The sequence below is a fragment of the Lentinus tigrinus genome (assembly GCF_003813185.1).
Source record: "Lentinus tigrinus ALCF2SS1-7 unplaced genomic scaffold L226scaffold_3, whole genome shotgun sequence".
In the NCBI taxonomy this organism is placed as follows: Eukaryota; Fungi; Basidiomycota; class Agaricomycetes; order Polyporales; family Polyporaceae; genus Lentinus; species Lentinus tigrinus.
In genome coordinates, this window is record NW_027137912.1 from 1,075,259 (window position 1) to 1,091,135 (window position 15,877).

The 15,877-nt window shown below is 56.1% G+C and overlaps 9 protein-coding genes and 1 non-coding gene across 10 annotated transcripts; 6 read left to right on the forward strand and 4 right to left on the reverse strand.

The window, feature by feature from the left end:
- The first annotated feature begins 86 nt into the window (after positions 1-86).
- L226DRAFT_530300 (uncharacterized protein) lies at positions 87-1,224 on the forward strand. The gene is made up of 3 exons (XM_067679821.1): positions 87-258; positions 312-546; positions 602-1,224. The coding sequence occupies exons 1-3, from the start codon at positions 110-112 to the stop codon at positions 1,109-1,111; spliced, it is 894 nt and encodes a 297-aa protein (XP_067540681.1). The 5' UTR covers positions 87-109; the 3' UTR covers positions 1,112-1,224.
- A 70-nt stretch (positions 1,225-1,294) lies between these two features.
- Positions 1,295-2,299, forward strand: L226DRAFT_609072 (uncharacterized protein). Its single transcript, XM_067686020.1, has 2 exons — positions 1,295-1,585; positions 1,671-2,299. The coding sequence occupies exons 1-2, from the start codon at positions 1,316-1,318 to the stop codon at positions 1,908-1,910; spliced, it is 510 nt and encodes a 169-aa protein (XP_067540682.1). The 5' UTR covers positions 1,295-1,315; the 3' UTR covers positions 1,911-2,299.
- On the reverse strand, positions 1,931-6,773 carry L226DRAFT_190957 (uncharacterized protein). Its single transcript, XM_067672763.1, has 20 exons — positions 6,376-6,773; positions 6,215-6,312; positions 5,905-6,159; positions 5,433-5,845; positions 5,223-5,382; positions 5,067-5,169; positions 4,862-5,018; positions 4,744-4,810; positions 4,598-4,688; positions 4,434-4,543; positions 4,291-4,382; positions 4,017-4,236; positions 3,702-3,964; positions 3,552-3,646; positions 3,129-3,499; positions 2,981-3,062; positions 2,765-2,928; positions 2,573-2,704; positions 2,456-2,523; positions 1,931-2,408 (listed from the first exon to the last, which is right to left on the reverse strand). The coding sequence occupies exons 1-20, from the start codon at positions 6,710-6,712 to the stop codon at positions 2,087-2,089; spliced, it is 3,600 nt and encodes a 1,199-aa protein (XP_067540683.1). The 5' UTR covers positions 6,713-6,773; the 3' UTR covers positions 1,931-2,086.
- A 75-nt stretch (positions 6,774-6,848) lies between these two features.
- L226DRAFT_530302 (uncharacterized protein) lies at positions 6,849-8,539 on the forward strand. The gene is made up of 4 exons (XM_067679822.1): positions 6,849-7,572; positions 7,625-8,061; positions 8,112-8,250; positions 8,303-8,539. The coding sequence occupies exons 1-4, from the start codon at positions 6,870-6,872 to the stop codon at positions 8,308-8,310; spliced, it is 1,287 nt and encodes a 428-aa protein (XP_067540684.1). The 5' UTR covers positions 6,849-6,869; the 3' UTR covers positions 8,311-8,539.
- On the reverse strand, positions 8,370-9,215 carry L226DRAFT_500369 (histone-fold-containing protein). Its single transcript, XM_067677764.1, has 5 exons — positions 9,174-9,215; positions 9,101-9,122; positions 8,860-9,040; positions 8,692-8,796; positions 8,370-8,638 (listed from the first exon to the last, which is right to left on the reverse strand). The coding sequence occupies exons 2-5, from the start codon at positions 9,110-9,112 to the stop codon at positions 8,493-8,495; spliced, it is 444 nt and encodes a 147-aa protein (XP_067540685.1). The 5' UTR covers positions 9,113-9,122; positions 9,174-9,215; the 3' UTR covers positions 8,370-8,492.
- A 209-nt stretch (positions 9,216-9,424) lies between these two features.
- On the reverse strand, positions 9,425-10,862 carry L226DRAFT_530303 (uncharacterized protein). The gene is made up of 4 exons (XM_067679823.1): positions 10,725-10,862; positions 9,985-10,620; positions 9,778-9,918; positions 9,425-9,719 (listed from the first exon to the last, which is right to left on the reverse strand). The coding sequence occupies exons 1-4, from the start codon at positions 10,768-10,770 to the stop codon at positions 9,484-9,486; spliced, it is 1,059 nt and encodes a 352-aa protein (XP_067540686.1). The 5' UTR covers positions 10,771-10,862; the 3' UTR covers positions 9,425-9,483.
- A 908-nt stretch (positions 10,863-11,770) lies between these two features.
- L226DRAFT_530305 (uncharacterized protein) lies at positions 11,771-12,500 on the reverse strand. Its single transcript, XM_067679824.1, has one exon. It carries the CDS (start codon positions 12,207-12,209, stop codon positions 11,940-11,942), a length of 270 nt encoding a protein of 89 aa, XP_067540687.1. The 5' UTR covers positions 12,210-12,500; the 3' UTR covers positions 11,771-11,939.
- On the forward strand, positions 12,245-13,464 carry L226DRAFT_191029 (uncharacterized protein). Its single transcript, XM_067672764.1, has 3 exons — positions 12,245-12,471; positions 12,523-12,606; positions 12,665-13,464. Exons 1-3 carry the CDS (start codon positions 12,361-12,363, stop codon positions 13,163-13,165), a joined length of 696 nt encoding a protein of 231 aa, XP_067540688.1. The 5' UTR covers positions 12,245-12,360; the 3' UTR covers positions 13,166-13,464.
- Positions 13,465-13,873: 409 nt separating this feature from the next.
- On the forward strand, positions 13,874-15,601 carry L226DRAFT_530307 (phosphoserine aminotransferase). The gene is given in 3 exon segments (XM_067679825.1): positions 13,874-15,269; positions 15,286-15,287; positions 15,379-15,601. The coding sequence occupies 3 exon segments, from the start codon at positions 14,148-14,150 to the stop codon at positions 15,467-15,469; spliced, it is 1,215 nt and encodes a 404-aa protein (XP_067540689.1). The 5' UTR covers positions 13,874-14,147; the 3' UTR covers positions 15,470-15,601.
- On the forward strand, positions 15,575-15,668 carry L226DRAFT_t25. The gene has a single exon. It is a non-coding gene; the product is annotated as a tRNA-Ser (tRNA).
- Positions 15,669-15,877: the final 209 nt, after the last annotated feature.

A 15,877-nucleotide genomic window follows, 5' to 3' on the forward strand; every position in this document is an offset into this window, starting at 1 on the left:
GAAAAGTCAATGCACGCGATGATCTCATACTTGGTGGCAGCTGGCGCTGGTTGCGCGCGAGGTCCGAACGCGCCCGGTGTGACTTCACTCCCCTTCCACCTCGTCCGCTATGTACGCTGCTGCCCTTCGCGTTCCCCTCCGTCAGGCCATCGCGTCCCAGAGGAGGTCCTTTGTTTCCACCGTCCTACTCACCAAGGCATGGGAGAATGAGACCGTCGCCGAGCTCCGCAAGGAAGCTCGCAACCGCGGTCTGTCTTCGTACGTCGCGCCTTCCACGTAGTCTGCACCCGCCGCCTCATATCTCCCTGCAGCAAGGGCAATAAGGCCACGTTGATCACGCGTCTTCAGCAAGACGAAAAGAACAAGGCTTTCGCCCCCGAGCCCACTCCCGCCGCGCCCCAGGTGCGCCGTGCTTCTACCAGCACTGAGACACCGACAGAGGTCCCGGGAATCCCCTCCACTGCCGAGCCCAACTACCCCAAGTACAACCTCGACATCAAGGTTCCAGAAGCGGCGGTGCCGGAGGTCGAGGCCCCCGTACCGATTGTACGTTCTGTACTTGTGAATGTTGCGTTAAAACACTGACACTACCACGTACTAGCCATTCGTTCCCGATTCCTGGGACTCCTCCAAGCTTAGGCATGAGCTCGCACCTGTCCAGTCCTCGCCTTCCACCGAACCAAAGGTTGTTGTTATCGGAGGCGAAGAAACCCACCCAGGCGGCGGACCCTCTCACAACCTCTACTCTCCTTCCCCTTCGTCCTCTGCCGACGCCCCACGTCCCCCGCCCAAGACAGCTGTAGGCCAGCTCCTTGCAGACATGGCGGATGATATCGGTGTTCCTACCACCTTCAAGCTGCCGGGTGCTGCTGACGGTCAGTATGACGTTGCAGCTAAGACAGAGACTTCGGGACCGCAGGGGAAGACGTACTCGAGGACACTAGACCAGGATGAGAAGAAGGGGCTCTGGGTCCTGTTCGGTGTGTTTGCAGGCTCGTGGATTGCTGCCAGTGCCTTCACGCCGACGTCCGAGTGGGCACACAAGGTGGAGGAGAAGGTGGAAGAAAAGGCACAGGATGTGCAGGAGAAGGCTGCTGGCAAGAAGCACTAGGCAGGCTCCGCAAGATCTGCGGTTACAATGGACTGGACATATAGATACAACTAATACGTCGCTATCTATAATGTAAACTTCCGCCTGTCCATAATGTCATTGCGTCCCTCTCGATCTTGCACTGACAGTGTCCCGCGCACGTCCGCGTACGACTGCCGTGTGTTCGCACGTGATGGGCGTTCTGCACCTCTCTAGGGGACCGCCATGCTCAGGCTCCTCCGAGCATCTACACCGTCTTTCCAACCTGGCCATGCACGCTGTTTCCATGCATCATTAGCTCGCTCCCACCTAGTGGGTCCGCCGGACCCCGTCTCACACCTGCGCCCTGTTATATACGATGACGCGCCCCCACCCCCGCCGCCGCAAGTCCGGCATCCATACTCGCTCAGGGAGTTCACGGGAGACACGCGCGAGTACCAATGGAAGATGCAGAGGCAGGAGATTGATAGCTTCAATCATGACTTCTGGAAAGAGGTGCGTACGCGAGTAACTATGCCCCTACCCCGGACCTCATTGATTGACTCGACGGTGATCCTCCTCGCATGTCCTGATATTGCAGAGCAACACTCGTTTCTACGCTGCGAAGGAGGCGGTACTGCAGAGTCTCCCAGAGGGCACGACACCAGAGCAGCGGGAGATCGCGCTGAGCGACTTCTACCATAGCTGGGTCGCACAGGAGCGCACCCGGCTGGACGAGTATGGCGAGGAATGGCGGCGGAGAAACTGGGCTGCGATCCTTCTCGGAGCTCGCGTTCGCTACGAGAAGTTCGTATCCCGGATCATGCACCCCTTCAGTTGAATATACACCCACTCCAAATCTCTTTGCCGTACGAGCGAATGTCTTCGACGTCAATCCGGGCACAAGTACACACGAGACATTACAGCGACTAGCAACGATACAGGAAGAGATGCATTTACATTTTCGGGGCACATAACGAAGATGAGCGATCGAAGTGCTTCAGACCCGTGCAGGAACTATGACTGGCCGACATCGTTCTCTACGAGCTGCTCCATGCTCTGGTAAATCCCCTCTAGCTCAAGGTCGTGTAGCGTCCGGCAGTCCCGCTCGTAGTCAACCTCGATTGCCGCGACCTCCTCGGGCGACATGCTCGGCCAGCGAAGCGCAATCTCGTTCTGCGACGGTCGGTCTAAAGCCTCGGTTGGGGTGAGCTTGTAGCCCTCTGGCCGGTTCTTCTTGTGCGCGATGGCTTGCAGCGCGGCGTACAGTGCGGTGCTCCTGAGGCGTTCGTTGAGCTCTTGGTCAGTCACTCCGGTCGTCTGACGGATCATATTCCAGCTGAAAGTAGCATTAGACCAGTCGCAGGGGATTGCAGGAAGACTCACTCGTCATGGACGAAGATGCGTCTCCAGACGTTCTTGAATGCGCTAAGCCGCCGTGCGCTCGGCAAGTTCTGTATCGTGCATGAGTGGCGGCAGCAGCTTCGGCGGCATAGGACATACCTCTGCACGCGCCAGCAAGTGCAATGCCGCGGCATAGTCCTCCTCCCGGTTGCGGTTGTCCTTCAGGCTGAGCAGTTCAGCCATGTCCTCGACGGACAATGCCTTGCCCTGTAATAGTCGGCGCACGAAAAACTTGAAGACCTGCGGCATAGATTAATGCATATGCTAAAGATGCGTGAGAATACTACTCACATTGTAGAATGCTTTCCGTCCTGCCAGGTTCGACGCCTTCTCCTTCGCGATGGTCTCTATCTGCATTTCCAGGGATTGCCGTGTCCGAACAGAGGCGAGTGCCGATCTGAGGTCTTCGATCAACGTTTCGTGGACAGCGACAAAGTCCAGACCGTCATGGAAGGCTACACCAAGAGACGTTAAGGACACTACAATGTATAGGAACACTAGACTGACCATCTAGAACGTCTTGACTAACCGAAGCCTCGCCTTCATGGAGTTGTGCCAGATGCGACAATTTTCCGATGCTGAGCATGAGCTACGGTGAACAAGTCAGAACTGGTACTGGGACAAGAGCGGCAAGTGTCCCTTGCTCGGAACGTACATGTTTCGAAGCAAGCTCGGTTGCGTGTTCAGATTCCGTTCGCAAAGCTTGCGACGCATCCGCATACCGACCTCGCCCAAGATCATGGATCCATGAGATGCCCGGATGTTTGTGGTCCGCAAAGAACAAATCGAGGTACCCGCTGTGATCCTGGGCGAACATGGTCCGAAGCTCGCCATGTTCAATATACCACTGGTGCAGCTCCGTAGTGAACGCCTCCTTGAACTTGTCAATGTATGCCTCGATGCGCGCAGCATTCGGGTTCTCCTGGGGCGGATACACCTTGCCCTTGTGGCAGAGAGATGCAAGACTCCGGAAGTCGTGGTAATCCTCCGCCAGCCGGAATGCATCGTTGGCGAAGTCGTTCCTCCCTGACCACAATTACGGTCAGAACTTGCATCACTCAAGGAAACAGGCACTTACGGAGTGTCTCCAGGATTTCGGGACGGAGTTGACGGAACTTTTCATCCAGCTCGGAGCGCTCCCTCTCTGCCCCTGTCTCATTGGCAGCAGCGGTACTATGGGGTGAGTTAGCATAGCCTGCAAGTGTATGCATGACACTACCGGACTCGCCTTCCAAGCCAGTCCAACCGCTCTTGGATGCACTTGAACAAGCAAGAGGCGAGCTCGGGAAGCTGGGACTTGGGTAGCTTCTTTACGTTGGCGGTATCTGAATCGCCAGAGGGTGCCTCCACAAGCTGCGTCGTCAACTTGAACAACTCGTTCAAGGTCTCGATGACGTTCGGCAGGCTGGTCCACGGGTTGATCATGGGCAAAGTGATGCCGTAGACACCTAGATTGTACTCGCGGTAGTTGAATGCGCTTTGGAGGATCGTCTGGAATATCTATTAGATAAGTGGATTCAGAACGTTCGCGCAGCGTACGGACCAGGATGATCTGATTCGCTTGTGGGATGATTTCCGAAGGGTTCCCATTCATGCTCGTCGATGAGACGCGCACCAACTCCGCAATATGAGGGAGGAGGCCACCGAGGTCCCGAACTCGTAGTCTGAGGAAGGCTCGGATACCATCTTCATGGTAACCCTCGCCAATCGCCGTCATGTAGTGCTGAACTGCCTTCTGCAAAGTACGTTGAGTATGTCCAGCACTATGAGCGGGTGAGCACAAGTGTATGGCTGCAATTGGAGGCTGTGACACTCACTGGAGTAATTCATTATGGCGAAGCCAGAGTTGGTGTGCCGCATAGAGCTTCTCAGCGTCGGTGGCCAACGTTTGACGACTCCTTTGTGCCATCTATGCGTCGCGATTCAGCAAGGGATATGGAGGTTAGTCTACCGGACAAACCTTCGTAAGCACTGAGTTGTCGTTTATGAACTTGATCAAGAAGCTGAGACGATCCTTGCGACCACTCATTTGTGAGCTCAGGTCATGGTGTGCACGTACAACTTCAGGGTCTGCAGTATCGTGTCAGCTGAGTCGGATTCGGTTAAAAGGCTATCGGTACAAACCTGACTCGAGCACGGCCTCACTCAAGTGCTCAGCACCGGACATAAGAGCCTCCTCGTCGACTTCGGGAGGGAAGCTGAAGTGAAGGGGATTCTAATGCCGATGGACATGAGCTTGCAGAACCATTGCACCTCGTCATTCAACTCACCTCCGGCAACGATCCGTACAGGATTGCCTTTGTCATTGTGGACTTGATCAGGTTGGCGCGGCCCGTCCTGATCACAGTCAGCGGTCACTACAAGGTATGACAAACCTGCACAACTCACTCGGGATGGAAACGAGCCACTTCGTCCATATCCACGGTTGTCTTCATCATCGTTGCAGCGGTCAAGACAAGTATCGAGTGTTCGTTTCCGATCACGCCGACACCAAGGGTCCGATCAGTCGATGACTTAAGCTCAAGCCTATCCATGTACTCATTCTCTGTTCGTTCATAAGCCCGGGTCACTACGCAAATATGATCCCACTGACCTTGCGCGCATATAGTCACAGTATCACCAAACTGGACTGCCACGAGTTTCTCCGGGACTACAATCTGCAACCTCGGGTGCATGGGTGCACCAGAACTCGATGTCTGCAGAGCACTCAGTAACCACCACAGCTGAATCCTGCATAGTAATCACTCACGCTCTGATATGGAACAGCCTGGACCTTCAGGATCTGGAACACGCCTGGCAGATGCCGCATCGACAGGATGGCATACATGCGACGAGGATGCATGGCAGCTTCCATGGAAGAGTCATCTTCTTGACCGGCAAAAGATACCAGTAGGACCATATCGTTAGGCCTACGCCAAAGGTGTCAGGAGCTAGTCACTGAACTGTGTGATCAACTGACCCTTGCATCTTCAGGTCTAGGAGCTCTAGGTCCAGCTCCACGTCGTCCCGGGGTGCATTGGGGAAGTGTTCCCTCACTGCTAGTCGCGTCTGTTCGCCAATGTCCTCTTCGAGCAGCAACTCCTCCCAACCCTCAATTGACATATTCCACTGTTGCAGTCTCGTGTCCACGAGTGCCCATACAACCCGACCAGATGCATCGCGCGTCAAGTCGCAAATTGCGACTGCGTTGATGTTGCCCCGCTGAGGCTGCAGCTCCTGGACGGACCAGAAACCAGGAAGGAGTCGAGTCAATGACAAAGAAGAGGAAGGTCGGCTGAATACGTGGTTGGACAGATGGTACTTTCCGCCGGAAGATGTCAATGACAGGCGGAATAACCGGCCAACCGAGGTGGAGATTATGTAGGTTTGTGGCTGCAAATTGGGGACACATTAGCGTTGAGATGTTCATTCCTTGACAGATGAGACCTTACGTCTGCTCGCGTGAGGCTAGTGACGTGCTCTCCCTGCTCCAAGTTCAAGGCCGAATAAGAGAAGTTGTCTCCTCCCGCGAGGCCCATCCCGATGCTATCCCAGAAGCGTATTTGACCAATATTAGAGCTCACGATGAGACCTGGTTCTCTCTGCAAGCCATATGGAACGAGCGCATGGAATGGAGTAGTCATGGGTGGTGGGCTGTCGTCGTGAGGGCATCCGAAGATGTAGCAGGTCGGGGTCCCTGTCAAAGCCTTCACGAGATGGCTCGTCAAGAATACGAGGGTGTACGGGACGTTCAAGACGCACCTGGCTGTACTTCCACACGAAACATGTCTCGAGTGACGCAACTACGGCGAATCCCGTTGTGGGATCTACGTCTCCCGTGTATCCTTCCCGGAAAAAGTCTGGAAGTGTTCGGACGTACATGAGAATAGTTCACGGAAAGAGCGTGTTTCAGGACTCCGCACCTGCGTTGCGCAGAGCCTGCCTGACTTCTACAGGCAGTTGTGCATAGAAGGTGACCGTCATCTCCTTCGACTTCGAGAACACAGTCTCTGCCTTCAGTCCGCGCTCGAATATCTCTGATGAATCGTCATCCACGTCCATTCCAGAGCCAGACATGATGGAGTCGTCATCCCGGACAGGTGCCAAGCTCCCTCGTCTCGCAGGTGTTGAAATACGCGATTGTGGCTGCGTGCTACCTGCGCGGGTGCGCCTACCAAGACCCTGCCGAGGTGGCGAAGGAGACAAACCGATCGACGCATAGCGCGCCGTGCGTCGCGGTGCTGGTGAAAAGGTCGCCATAGTCGTCGTACGCGAGCGCGCCACCAGGGAGCAAGAGAGTATGTAGTGAGGACGAGCGAACAGAGAACAAGAGCGCACACGAAAGCGCGTCACTCACAACGCGTCCTGAACATGCTCGGCAAGTGCCGAACCATTCCATCCACTGACCCTCATCATCATGCTCGGCATCGAGGACTACGGCAGCGACAGCGACAATGATAGCGGTGTCGAGACTATCGAGCAGGCTCCGTCTACCTCTGCGTGTCCTTCTTTGACGGCTAAGCTCCCTATCCCTGCTCCTGCCAAGAAGTCGGCATTCTCTCTACCACCTCCCACAAATGCGTCTGCTTCCTCATCCAAAGCCACTTCTGGCCTGTCCTTGCCACCACCAAAATCCAAAAGGCTCAAGAAGATTGCCATTGGTCTGCCAAGTCTTCCAAAGGAGAGAGACGGTGACGTCTCAGAACTTGACGAACGTCCAGCTGCGAAGAAGCCTCGTCTGGACTCCGGGGCGGGTGCGTCGGGCCTATTGTCTATGCTTCCCGCTCCGAAGAACAAGGCCCCTGTTGCGACTGCACAGGAGAGGATCTTGGGAGGTGGTCGTGGGCCTGGCCTGGTGTTCAAGACCGCTCCGAGTCAGCCGGCGAGGGTAACAATTGTCGAGGATGCTGAAGAGGATGACAACCGGGAGCCGGCGGATACACTAGACTCCTCATACTCAGCCATCCTGGAGGAGAAGGTAGAAGAGAAGCAGTCGCTTCCATTCATGCCAACATCGGTACGTCGCGGCAAGGCGAATGTATCTGTGGAGGAGAAACACTCTACACCCATCGCAAGGCCAGCGGTGTCGACTGCACCGGCGGTCGATTTCTTAGGGCTTGGTGAGTTATTCACGTCGTTCTCCTGCTAGATATGTTTCTCAGATCCCCGCAGGCTCTTTGTCATCCTCGTCGTCTCAGGCAAGCACCTCGAAAGTGCCATCTGTATCCTCCGCCCCAGCTGTCTCCGTATCCCCCGGTATTCCGTCCTTCACTGCTGCACCCCAGGTGGACGACTTCGTGCCTCCGGAGCCTACGCCAACGGACCCATACCCTGGTTACTATCTCCTACCTTCAGGGCAATGGGCTGCGTACGATCCGGCGTACTACCAGAAATTCTACGATAAGTGGAAGAAGGAGTACGACAATCACGTCAGGGCACTGGAGAAGGGTACAATGAAGGGATTCGAGGGCGCAGAGGAAGAGGCGGCGGAAGTCAACGCATTGAAGGAGATGGAGAAGGCAAAGCTGGAGATCCAGGAGCTCGAGGAGCGGAAGGCTCTCACGACTGCCGCAGCGGCGGTCCCTGCTGCTCCGAAGATGAACATCAAGGTGAGTTTACCCGTTCCGTCGTCCGGGGGAGAGAAGCTCATCAGTTGCAGGGTGCCGCACTCGGTGGAAGGGCGCGCACGCGACACCAGCTGTCGACCTTGCTCACGGAGGCGTATTCAAACAGAGAAGCGTTGGAGGAGAAGATCGCGCAGGGCAGACGCAACCGCAAGGAGGCAGGCAACAAGTATGGTGAGTGTACTTCAGCCTGCGACTGAAGTACGCCGTACTAACGGTGTCATAGGATTCTAAGCAAAACAAGCAAGACAATGCTTTTGCAGTGTCACTTCGCGATCTCCCCCCTTGTTCATCACACTCGCGTTTTCATGTATACAAGCCATATATCCCAGACAGCATGCAACATATTATGACAAAGCTATGTAATACAAGTGTAGAATATGCAACGATCCGTGCGCAGTCCCATAGATGATATCCTACTTCTGGCTCGAAGAGAACTTCGTGACAGACTTCGTGCCCTCGGAGATGGCGTGCTTCGCCAACTCACCCGGGAGAATGAGACGAACAGCTGTTTGGATCTCGCGCGAGGAGATGGTCGACTTCTTGGAGTAGGAAGAGAGCTCTGTGCACAGCCCGGTAAGACAATGTAGTAGTTGGTATTGCAAGACGACTTACTTGAAGCCTCGGTAGCAATGCGCTCGAAGATGTCGTTGACGAAGGAGTTCAAGATGGCCATAGCCTTGTTCGAGATACCCGTGTCAGGGTGGACTTGCTTGAGGACTGCAACGCATCGACAACGTTCAACCCATGCCCCCCGCTGACAACACGATGCATGCCACGTACCCTTATACACGTAGCTGCTCCAGGTCTCCTTGCGGGTCTTTCTACGCTTCTTCTTCTCGCCGTCAGCGCCAGTCGCGGCGGTCGACTTGGAGGCGGCGCTCTTCTTGGTCTTGGACTCGGACTTCACGGGTGCCTTCGAGGCGGTGGTAGAGACCGGAGCCTTGGATGCAGAGGAAGCGGGCTATTACACGCGTTTAGATAGTCGATATCGAGACATGTGGCTGAGATCAGCGTGGCATACCTTGGGAGCCATTTGGAAGAGACTACAGTTTGTTGTTAGCACTTGCACACCACTAGTCCTATATGAGACATACCTTGGAAGAGTGGCGGGGTAGGAATGGGTTGTGGTGGGAGGGAGGAAAGAGTGGTTGGACGGACGACCGTCTCGCGTCGATGTCTTTAAAGGGTTCAACAAGGTCACGTGTTGGACGCGTTACAGTCTGTTTACTCGCACGCGTATCGTGTAGGCGCCTGTCGCGTCTGTGGCTGACCATTGCCATTCTCGACTTCACATTGTTCGCCTAACACGTTCCGCTACACGATCCAAGCAGCCCAAAGCTGGCAATGCAGGCAAAGATATCTCGTTCATTGTCCCCATAGCCTACTTGTACAAGCTGAAAGCACTCATACGCTGACCAAAGATATTCTCCCAGTCATGCCCACTATGTTGCTCTCGGTCTCCTCCGCCCATACTCGGACTGTGTTCGCGTCTTCTTGAGCTCCACATATCCTGACTGGTCTATTGACGACGATTGGATTCACAGCGCGGTACTCAAAGGTCGCAAAGGACAATCCCGGCAAGTGGAGCGCGGTGGTGTCCAGCATCATAAGCGCCGTGAGAGGGCCGTGGACAAGCCTCTCTGTAACCACCATCAACATCTCAAGCTCTAGCTTCACCAAGGAGTTTTCTCGACGCACCTGGGTAGCCCTCTGACTTCTGGGCATACTCCTTATCCAGGTGGATGTAATGCCCATTGAAGGTGAGTGCGGAGAACCGGAACAGCGTCGTGGGTGTAGGGAGGTACTCGAAGGTGAAGTCCGGTCGAGGAAGGTCCTTCACTGCATAGACGAGTCAGTCTCACGCTCTTCGCGGGCTTCTGCCATTGGATCGTCCCAGATGCTCACCTTCCTTCGCGCCTCTCCGATTGCCCGCCGTGGGGAGGTATACATGAGACCGCTCTTCCTCAATGCAGACCTCGGCGCCGCCGAGTTTCCTGTATTCGAGCTTCTGCTTCACGAACACCATGGGCATGCCAATGCCTGAGTCGAAACCCTTCTTATCAACGGCACTAATGGTGGAGACGGCCACCGCTCTGTCGCCGACGCCCAGCGGCCGCTTCCATACCATACGGCCTCCCGCCCACATACGGCGGGTGAATGGCTCCGGAGGGCAAAAGTCGATGTCCGTTCCATCCGAACGCAGGGCCTTCTCTGGGTTCCTGGGATGGAAGAACACTAGATGGTGGCCATAGCTCAGTGGCACCCCTTCCCGTGGGGGCGAGTACTCGTAAGGGGGCCTGGAGCCATCCCGCGTGGGAAGGGTGATGTAGAGGTCCGCGAGATGCTCTGGCCGCAACGTATCGCTGAAGGCTAGCCGTTTGTCAGCGCTGATCCAGCGGTCGAGAGCCTCGAGGTTGGCGGCGGATAAATGCGGCGCTGAGGAAGGCGGCGACGAATAGCAGCGGCGGGAATAGATGCACTGCGGTACGCCACGACGATGTTGCGATGGTGCGGGCGCGGTGAGAGACCGGCGCAGACCTGCTAATGACCGCCGATTTTCAATGAATGGTTCGCACTCGCCGCGAATGGGAAGTAGGACGACCGCACCAGAGGGGCGGAAGCTACGTCCGACGGATACGACTTACCACGTACAGCCGCCGTGGACCGCAGCGAAGCAGACTGTGGCAGCATCCTGTTGGCATCCAGATACGAAACTAACAGCGCAGGATTGCTCAGAGAGCTGATTGGTGGTCAAGGTCGAGGTCTAAGTTCGGGATCAGTCACGCAGAGAACGTGTCTCTGGCAGGGACGTCCGGACGCCGAAGACGCCGAGCGGCTGAATGGCGCGCGAAAGCAGCTGCGGAAGCCTGCTACACCCCCTGAAGGGGCTGCAAACAGCCAAGCATGTATTTGGTATGTGGTTAAGCTTCGAGTCAATATGAGTTCGAGCTGAATCCTAATCGAGCGACAGAACGGCGCACGGTGCCACTGCGGCCGCACAATTGCATATGACAAGCCAGATAGCCGGACACGGCATGCGGATGAACATCTAGTGGGATGGAAACGAAGACAATGCATCGGCCGACGCGACGCGTCTGAGTAGCGTGAAGGAGAAAAGAGGGCATCGGGAAGAGGTGAGTGGTCCTCGATGAGATCAACGCTACGCTGCAGTCCAATGTGCGCCTGGCTTCAACATACTGCAGCCTTGACATACCGAGGACGACGCATCCGAATATCCGGATGTTGGTTTGATTGTGCCGTCGGCGAACTCTCAGATTGACTGTGCGTTTCGGGTGTGGCAGGCATATGGATCGCATCAGATCCAGAGACCCTTGACACGATTGGGACCCGATGTGATCCTCATCCAAGTCATTGCACCCTCGCTGCATGGATTGAGCCAAATGCGACTGCCTGAGGCCTGGTAAAGCGCAGGCTGGGACCTGTGACAGAGTCGGTGAACTCGTCGGCCGGCGTCACACACTGGGGGCTGTGACGAGTGTCGAGTCCGTAGTGGGAGAGGCGGACGAGTTTCTTTCCCTGGCGCAACCCTGGGCGATGACAGTGAAGGAAACACGACCATCTGATACAATTTCACCGCATGGAGGAAGCGACGACGTATGCCGTGTTCTTTTATGTGCAAGTTGCCTTGGATGGAAGACAATGGCGGCAACTGTTGTGTTATGGGAAGGATGGACTGGGTTATTTGTCCCGGGTGTGCGAGTGGATACCGCGTTCATCTGGTTGTCATCGCGGTGAATCTGGGCGAAGCGACGCGACGCGGTTGTGGCAGAGTCGACGCGCGGGACTGTGAGTCTGACGCGTTGGACGCGACGGGGAGCGAGACGCTGCGCGGTTTGGGTTCAGACACGAGCACTGGGCCAGTGACGACTGGATGGCGAGAGCGTGGACGCGCGCTGCAGCCGCGAACAGGGCAGGGAAGAGCGCGTCTGGACAGGGCCAGGGCGCGGCGGGGGGTAGAGGGAGTGGCGGATATGGGAGGCGGGGCCCTGGGGAGCGGAGGCGGCCGGATATGGGAGGAGGTGGGTTAGACGCAGACGGACGGGGTACCACGGGCTAAATACGTGAGGCTCGCGTCCATCTCGCGGCTCTCGCTCTCCTCTGCTCCCCATTGTTCTTCCCTCTCGGAATACACCGCGCCATGCCCCGTCCTTTGCCTTCCCAGTAACCATATTAAAGCTCCCTCGCTGTGTATCTTTATTCGCTGCACAAACACTCCCCTCGCCCGCGCTCCTCACTTGTTTGCACACCTCCACAATCGCCATGGTCGACATCGCAGCTCCTCAGCCCCATCTCGCCCCCGCCTTCCGCTGCGCGCGGCCCCTCGCGAGGACACAGTCCTTGCCCACCGCTGTCGCCGACGACACCTTCTACGTGAGCACACCGCATATACCCGCCTCCCGCCCCGCCCTCATCTCCACCCAGTGCGTTCCGCAGCCCCAACCCATCTCTAGCCCCCCGCGGCTGCTTTCACCATATCGTGTGCCCGAGGACGCGGGTCTTCGTAAGGTGAGCCCACTATATGCGCCTCCCGCGCGCTCCGATCCTCCGATCCTGACTTGCGCAGTTATCCAAGCCGCCGTGTAGCCCTACCAAGAGGCGCAGGGGCCTCGCCCGTAACTTATCCCGCTCGGTCCGCCACCGCCATTGCGCCCGAGCCGACTGTTGTATCAATAACATATCTGGACCTCTCACTTCCCTCGATGACCTTCCCTGGATTTCCGCACTATCCATCGAGCCTGACCACTCCAACCCATGGGACATAGCCGATCTTTCTCTTCTCAACACCACCATCGAAGAAGAGACATATTCGAGCGGTCCTGGGCCAGTTCGCCGTCGCAAGACTTCTCTTCGCAAAGCCCACTTGGCTCAAACCCCGATGAAGGGTGATCAGGCGGCTACCCCTCTCGTCCCCTTCCCCTTCGCTCGGAGGGCGCTCTTCTCACAATCCGATTTGCTTCCCCACACACCACCCCCACGAGATCAATTCGTGCCGTCCGAGGTCATCTTCCAAGGTCTCCATCCGATCTTCCCATCAGATATCGACGAGCCGCCGAGGCCATTCTGACACCGACGCGTCCCTTCATCTCGCAATCTCCCACCGCGGCCGTTCCCTCGGCCGCTCAAATCATCGTTGCATCGTCTTTCGCATCGCATCCACGATCATCTCGTCTAGTTTCATCCATCTAACGTATTTTCCGACTCCTCCAAACCATATATGTTTATTGGCCTCAAGAGCCAGCAACGAATCGCATACAAGCTCATGGCCACGACGCCGCCACGAATTCTGCCGTATCTCCGCCTCACATCATCGTTCCTCACTTGCTCATCTCCCCTGCATGATTTCAACTTCTGAACGTTGATGTCGCCCTGCTAGTCTACTGATGGACATGACTGCTTTCTGCTTTAATCACCCTTCTCACTGCCGCCGTTGTGGCGTATATCTACTACTGTTCTGATCTGTCGTTCGAGCAGTGTTTCATCTACTTTGATTTCCTTCCTGCTTTCCAATTAGCGCGACGAGCGTCGTTCTCCTTACCCTGTCATCCCATATGTCGCTTCTCCTCGCGTCTCACGCTTTCGTACATGTTACGTCTATCAGTTAGTGTTCTCGCTGTTCAGTAGTGTCGCTGTTGTTGCTGTTGCTTTACGAGTTTCACACGTTAATGTCTGATACCTCACGATGTACTCATGTATTCGAATGTCCTCCAACCGTACGATACGTGTATAGAAAATGTTGCTCGCTTAAGGCCTTCGTGGTCACATCGGTCCATCACAATCTCACCATCCTCCTCATTTCAATGCTCGAGGATTGGTTCCGCAATGCATGTAGGCCTCACCAAGGTACATGATCATTGACAAACATCGGTGCTGGTTCGTCAACGCGTCGGTGTGAACTAGAGCCTATCATTCTCGTAGTGGTGCCACTAGAACTGCCGTGACTCACACCTTCGACCTGACTTCCACCTTGGCGACTCATATAACGTATACATCTCTCTTCATCTCATCCTACCCTTGCTTGACATCCTTCTCCTTACCAACGAACGACGATGAGCACTGAGCGTGTTCTCAATTTCGGTGCTGGGCCATCGGCTCTGCCACTCTCCGTGCTTGAAGAGGCGCAAAAGGGCCTCGTCAACTTCAACGGGACGGGCATTGGCATCGCCGAAATCTCGCACCGTTCAAAGGAGTTCCAGGCATTCCTCGACGACTTCGAGAAAAACATCCGCACGCAGCTCGGCGTGCCCCCGACCCACCGTATCCTCTTCACCCAGGGTGGCGGCACCAGCCAGTTCTCCGCTGTCGTGCTGAACCTCCTCGCCCGACACCGGCTCCTGCACCCGACCGCGACTGCAGAGGAGACCGTCCTCGACTACGTCGTGACCGGCTCGTGGAGCAAGAAGGCGGCGGAGGAGGCCCGCAGACTTGCGGCCGGGAATGCGACGGTGCGCACGGTCGTCGACTCGCGCGTGTACTCCAAGGACGGCAAGTCGTTCGACAACATCCCCCCACACGCCGAGTTCACGTTCTCCGACGACCCCGCCCTGATCTATTACTGCGAGAACGAGACCGTCGATGGCGTCGAGTTCTCGCATGACCCGCAGAGCCCGGCGTCGTTCCCATTCCACCTCCTCAAGCGCGACGCGCTCGTGCCCCTCGTCGCGGACTACTCGTCGTCGTTCATGTGCCGCCCGATCCCGCATCTCGCGGACCACGCCGTCATCTACGCCGGGGCGCAGAAGAACATCGGCCCTGCGGGCCTGACGATCCTCATCGTCCGCCAGGACTGCATCGTCGACGTCGACGCGGCGGCGAAGCTCGGTGTGACGCCCGTCCCGCTCATCCTCTCGTACAAGACGCTCGCGGACTCGGGCAGCTTGTACAACACGCCGTCGGTGCTGCCGATCTACATGGCCGGCCTCGTCCTCCAGCGGATGAAGGAGAAGGGCGGGCTGCCGTACTATGAGGAGACGAACAGGCGCAAGGCGCAGAAGCTCTACGCCATCATCCATGAAGGAGAGCAGAAGGGCGTGTTCCGCAGGAAGGTGCAGCAGGGCTCGGAGAGCTGGATGAACGCCGTCTTCGAGGTTCTGGGCGAGGGCGCAGAGAAAAAGTTCTTGGAAGGCGCAGAGAAGGAAGGTATGAAGGGTCTCAAGGGTCACAGGTCTGTCTGTCTGCACACTCCTAGGCTTGTAAACAAAACTCATAAAATCCTACAGATCCGTCGGAGGTTCGTCTTTTGGGTCGTTTCCTGCGCTATACGCTGCTCACATTTTCTCTAGGTGTTCGCGTCTCACTGTACAATGCGGTAACCGAAGAGGAGGTGGACAAGCTAATTGCATACATGACACGATTCTTGGGAGAGTCCTGAAGCATAACGACATAGGGCAGGGGAGTCAAAGAAAACTTGTAATTGTAGCTTTCAGGTCATCTCGTAACAACGTAGACATAGCTATGTGCAAACCGTACTTAACAAGTCACTTTGCCGGAGTGGTTAACGGGATCGCCTGCTATATCTAGCTGCCAGCGGTTGGGCTTTGCCCGCGAGTGTTCGAATCGCTCAGGTGACGCTTTTTGACTTGAAATCAGTGGCATAACATACTCGCCCACCCCCGTACTCCCATGTGCCCTCTTTTATGCAACATGACACATCTAGGTATTCGTACCGTGCGTGTCAACTACCGTGATCACCCGATAATGCGTGTACGATTTCAACCGGCGGTGATTGATGCACACTGGTGAAAAACCAAGGACTCCTAATCCATGCCAAACCTCTCTA

Excerpts from the sequence above, each read along its gene's own strand:
- L226DRAFT_530300 (XM_067679821.1), top strand. The coding sequence starts at position 110 with ATGTACGCTGCTGCCCTTCGCGTTCCCCTCCGTCAGGCCATCGCGTCC. Across the intron at positions 259-311 it reads CGCAACCGCGGTCTGTCTTC|CAAGGGCAATAAGGCCACGT; the intron begins GTACGTCGCGCC and ends ATCTCCCTGCAG. Across the intron at positions 547-601 it reads TCGAGGCCCCCGTACCGATT|CCATTCGTTCCCGATTCCTG; the intron begins GTACGTTCTGTA and ends ACCACGTACTAG.
- L226DRAFT_609072 (XM_067686020.1), top strand. The coding sequence starts at position 1,316 with ATGCTCAGGCTCCTCCGAGCATCTACACCGTCTTTCCAACCTGGCCAT. Across the intron at positions 1,586-1,670 it reads ATCATGACTTCTGGAAAGAG|AGCAACACTCGTTTCTACGC; the intron begins GTGCGTACGCGA and ends CTGATATTGCAG.
- L226DRAFT_190957 (XM_067672763.1), bottom strand. The coding sequence starts at position 6,712 with ATGGCGACCTTTTCACCAGCACCGCGACGCACGGCGCGCTATGCGTCG. Across the intron at positions 4,689-4,743 it reads TGTACGGATCGTTGCCGGAG|AATCCCCTTCACTTCAGCTT; the intron begins GTGAGTTGAATG and ends CATCGGCATTAG. Across the intron at positions 3,647-3,701 it reads CGGTTGGACTGGCTTGGAAG|TACCGCTGCTGCCAATGAGA; the intron begins GCGAGTCCGGTA and ends CTCACCCCATAG.
- L226DRAFT_530302 (XM_067679822.1), top strand. The coding sequence starts at position 6,870 with ATGCTCGGCATCGAGGACTACGGCAGCGACAGCGACAATGATAGCGGT. Across the intron at positions 7,573-7,624 it reads GGTCGATTTCTTAGGGCTTG|GCTCTTTGTCATCCTCGTCG; the intron begins GTGAGTTATTCA and ends AGATCCCCGCAG. Across the intron at positions 8,062-8,111 it reads CTCCGAAGATGAACATCAAG|GGTGCCGCACTCGGTGGAAG; the intron begins GTGAGTTTACCC and ends CATCAGTTGCAG.
- L226DRAFT_500369 (XM_067677764.1), bottom strand. Across the intron at positions 8,797-8,859 it reads GAGCAGCTACGTGTATAAGG|TCCTCAAGCAAGTCCACCCT; the intron begins GTACGTGGCATG and ends GATGCGTTGCAG. Across the intron at positions 8,639-8,691 it reads CATTGCTACCGAGGCTTCAA|AGCTCTCTTCCTACTCCAAG; the intron begins GTAAGTCGTCTT and ends GGCTGTGCACAG.
- L226DRAFT_530303 (XM_067679823.1), bottom strand. The coding sequence starts at position 10,770 with ATGCTGCCACAGTCTGCTTCGCTGCGGTCCACGGCGGCTGTACGTG. Across the intron at positions 9,919-9,984 it reads TCGGAGAGGCGCGAAGGAAG|TGAAGGACCTTCCTCGACCG; the intron begins GTGAGCATCTGG and ends TCGTCTATGCAG. Across the intron at positions 9,720-9,777 it reads GAAGTCAGAGGGCTACCCAG|AGAGGCTTGTCCACGGCCCT; the intron begins GTGCGTCGAGAA and ends TGGTGGTTACAG.
- L226DRAFT_530305 (XM_067679824.1), bottom strand. The coding sequence starts at position 12,209 with ATGGGGAGCAGAGGAGAGCGAGAGCCGCGAGATGGACGCGAGCCTCAC.
- L226DRAFT_191029 (XM_067672764.1), top strand. The coding sequence starts at position 12,361 with ATGGTCGACATCGCAGCTCCTCAGCCCCATCTCGCCCCCGCCTTCCGC. Across the intron at positions 12,472-12,522 it reads TCGCCGACGACACCTTCTAC|TGCGTTCCGCAGCCCCAACC; the intron begins GTGAGCACACCG and ends ATCTCCACCCAG. Across the intron at positions 12,607-12,664 it reads AGGACGCGGGTCTTCGTAAG|TTATCCAAGCCGCCGTGTAG; the intron begins GTGAGCCCACTA and ends TGACTTGCGCAG.
- L226DRAFT_530307 (XM_067679825.1), top strand. The coding sequence starts at position 14,148 with ATGAGCACTGAGCGTGTTCTCAATTTCGGTGCTGGGCCATCGGCTCTG.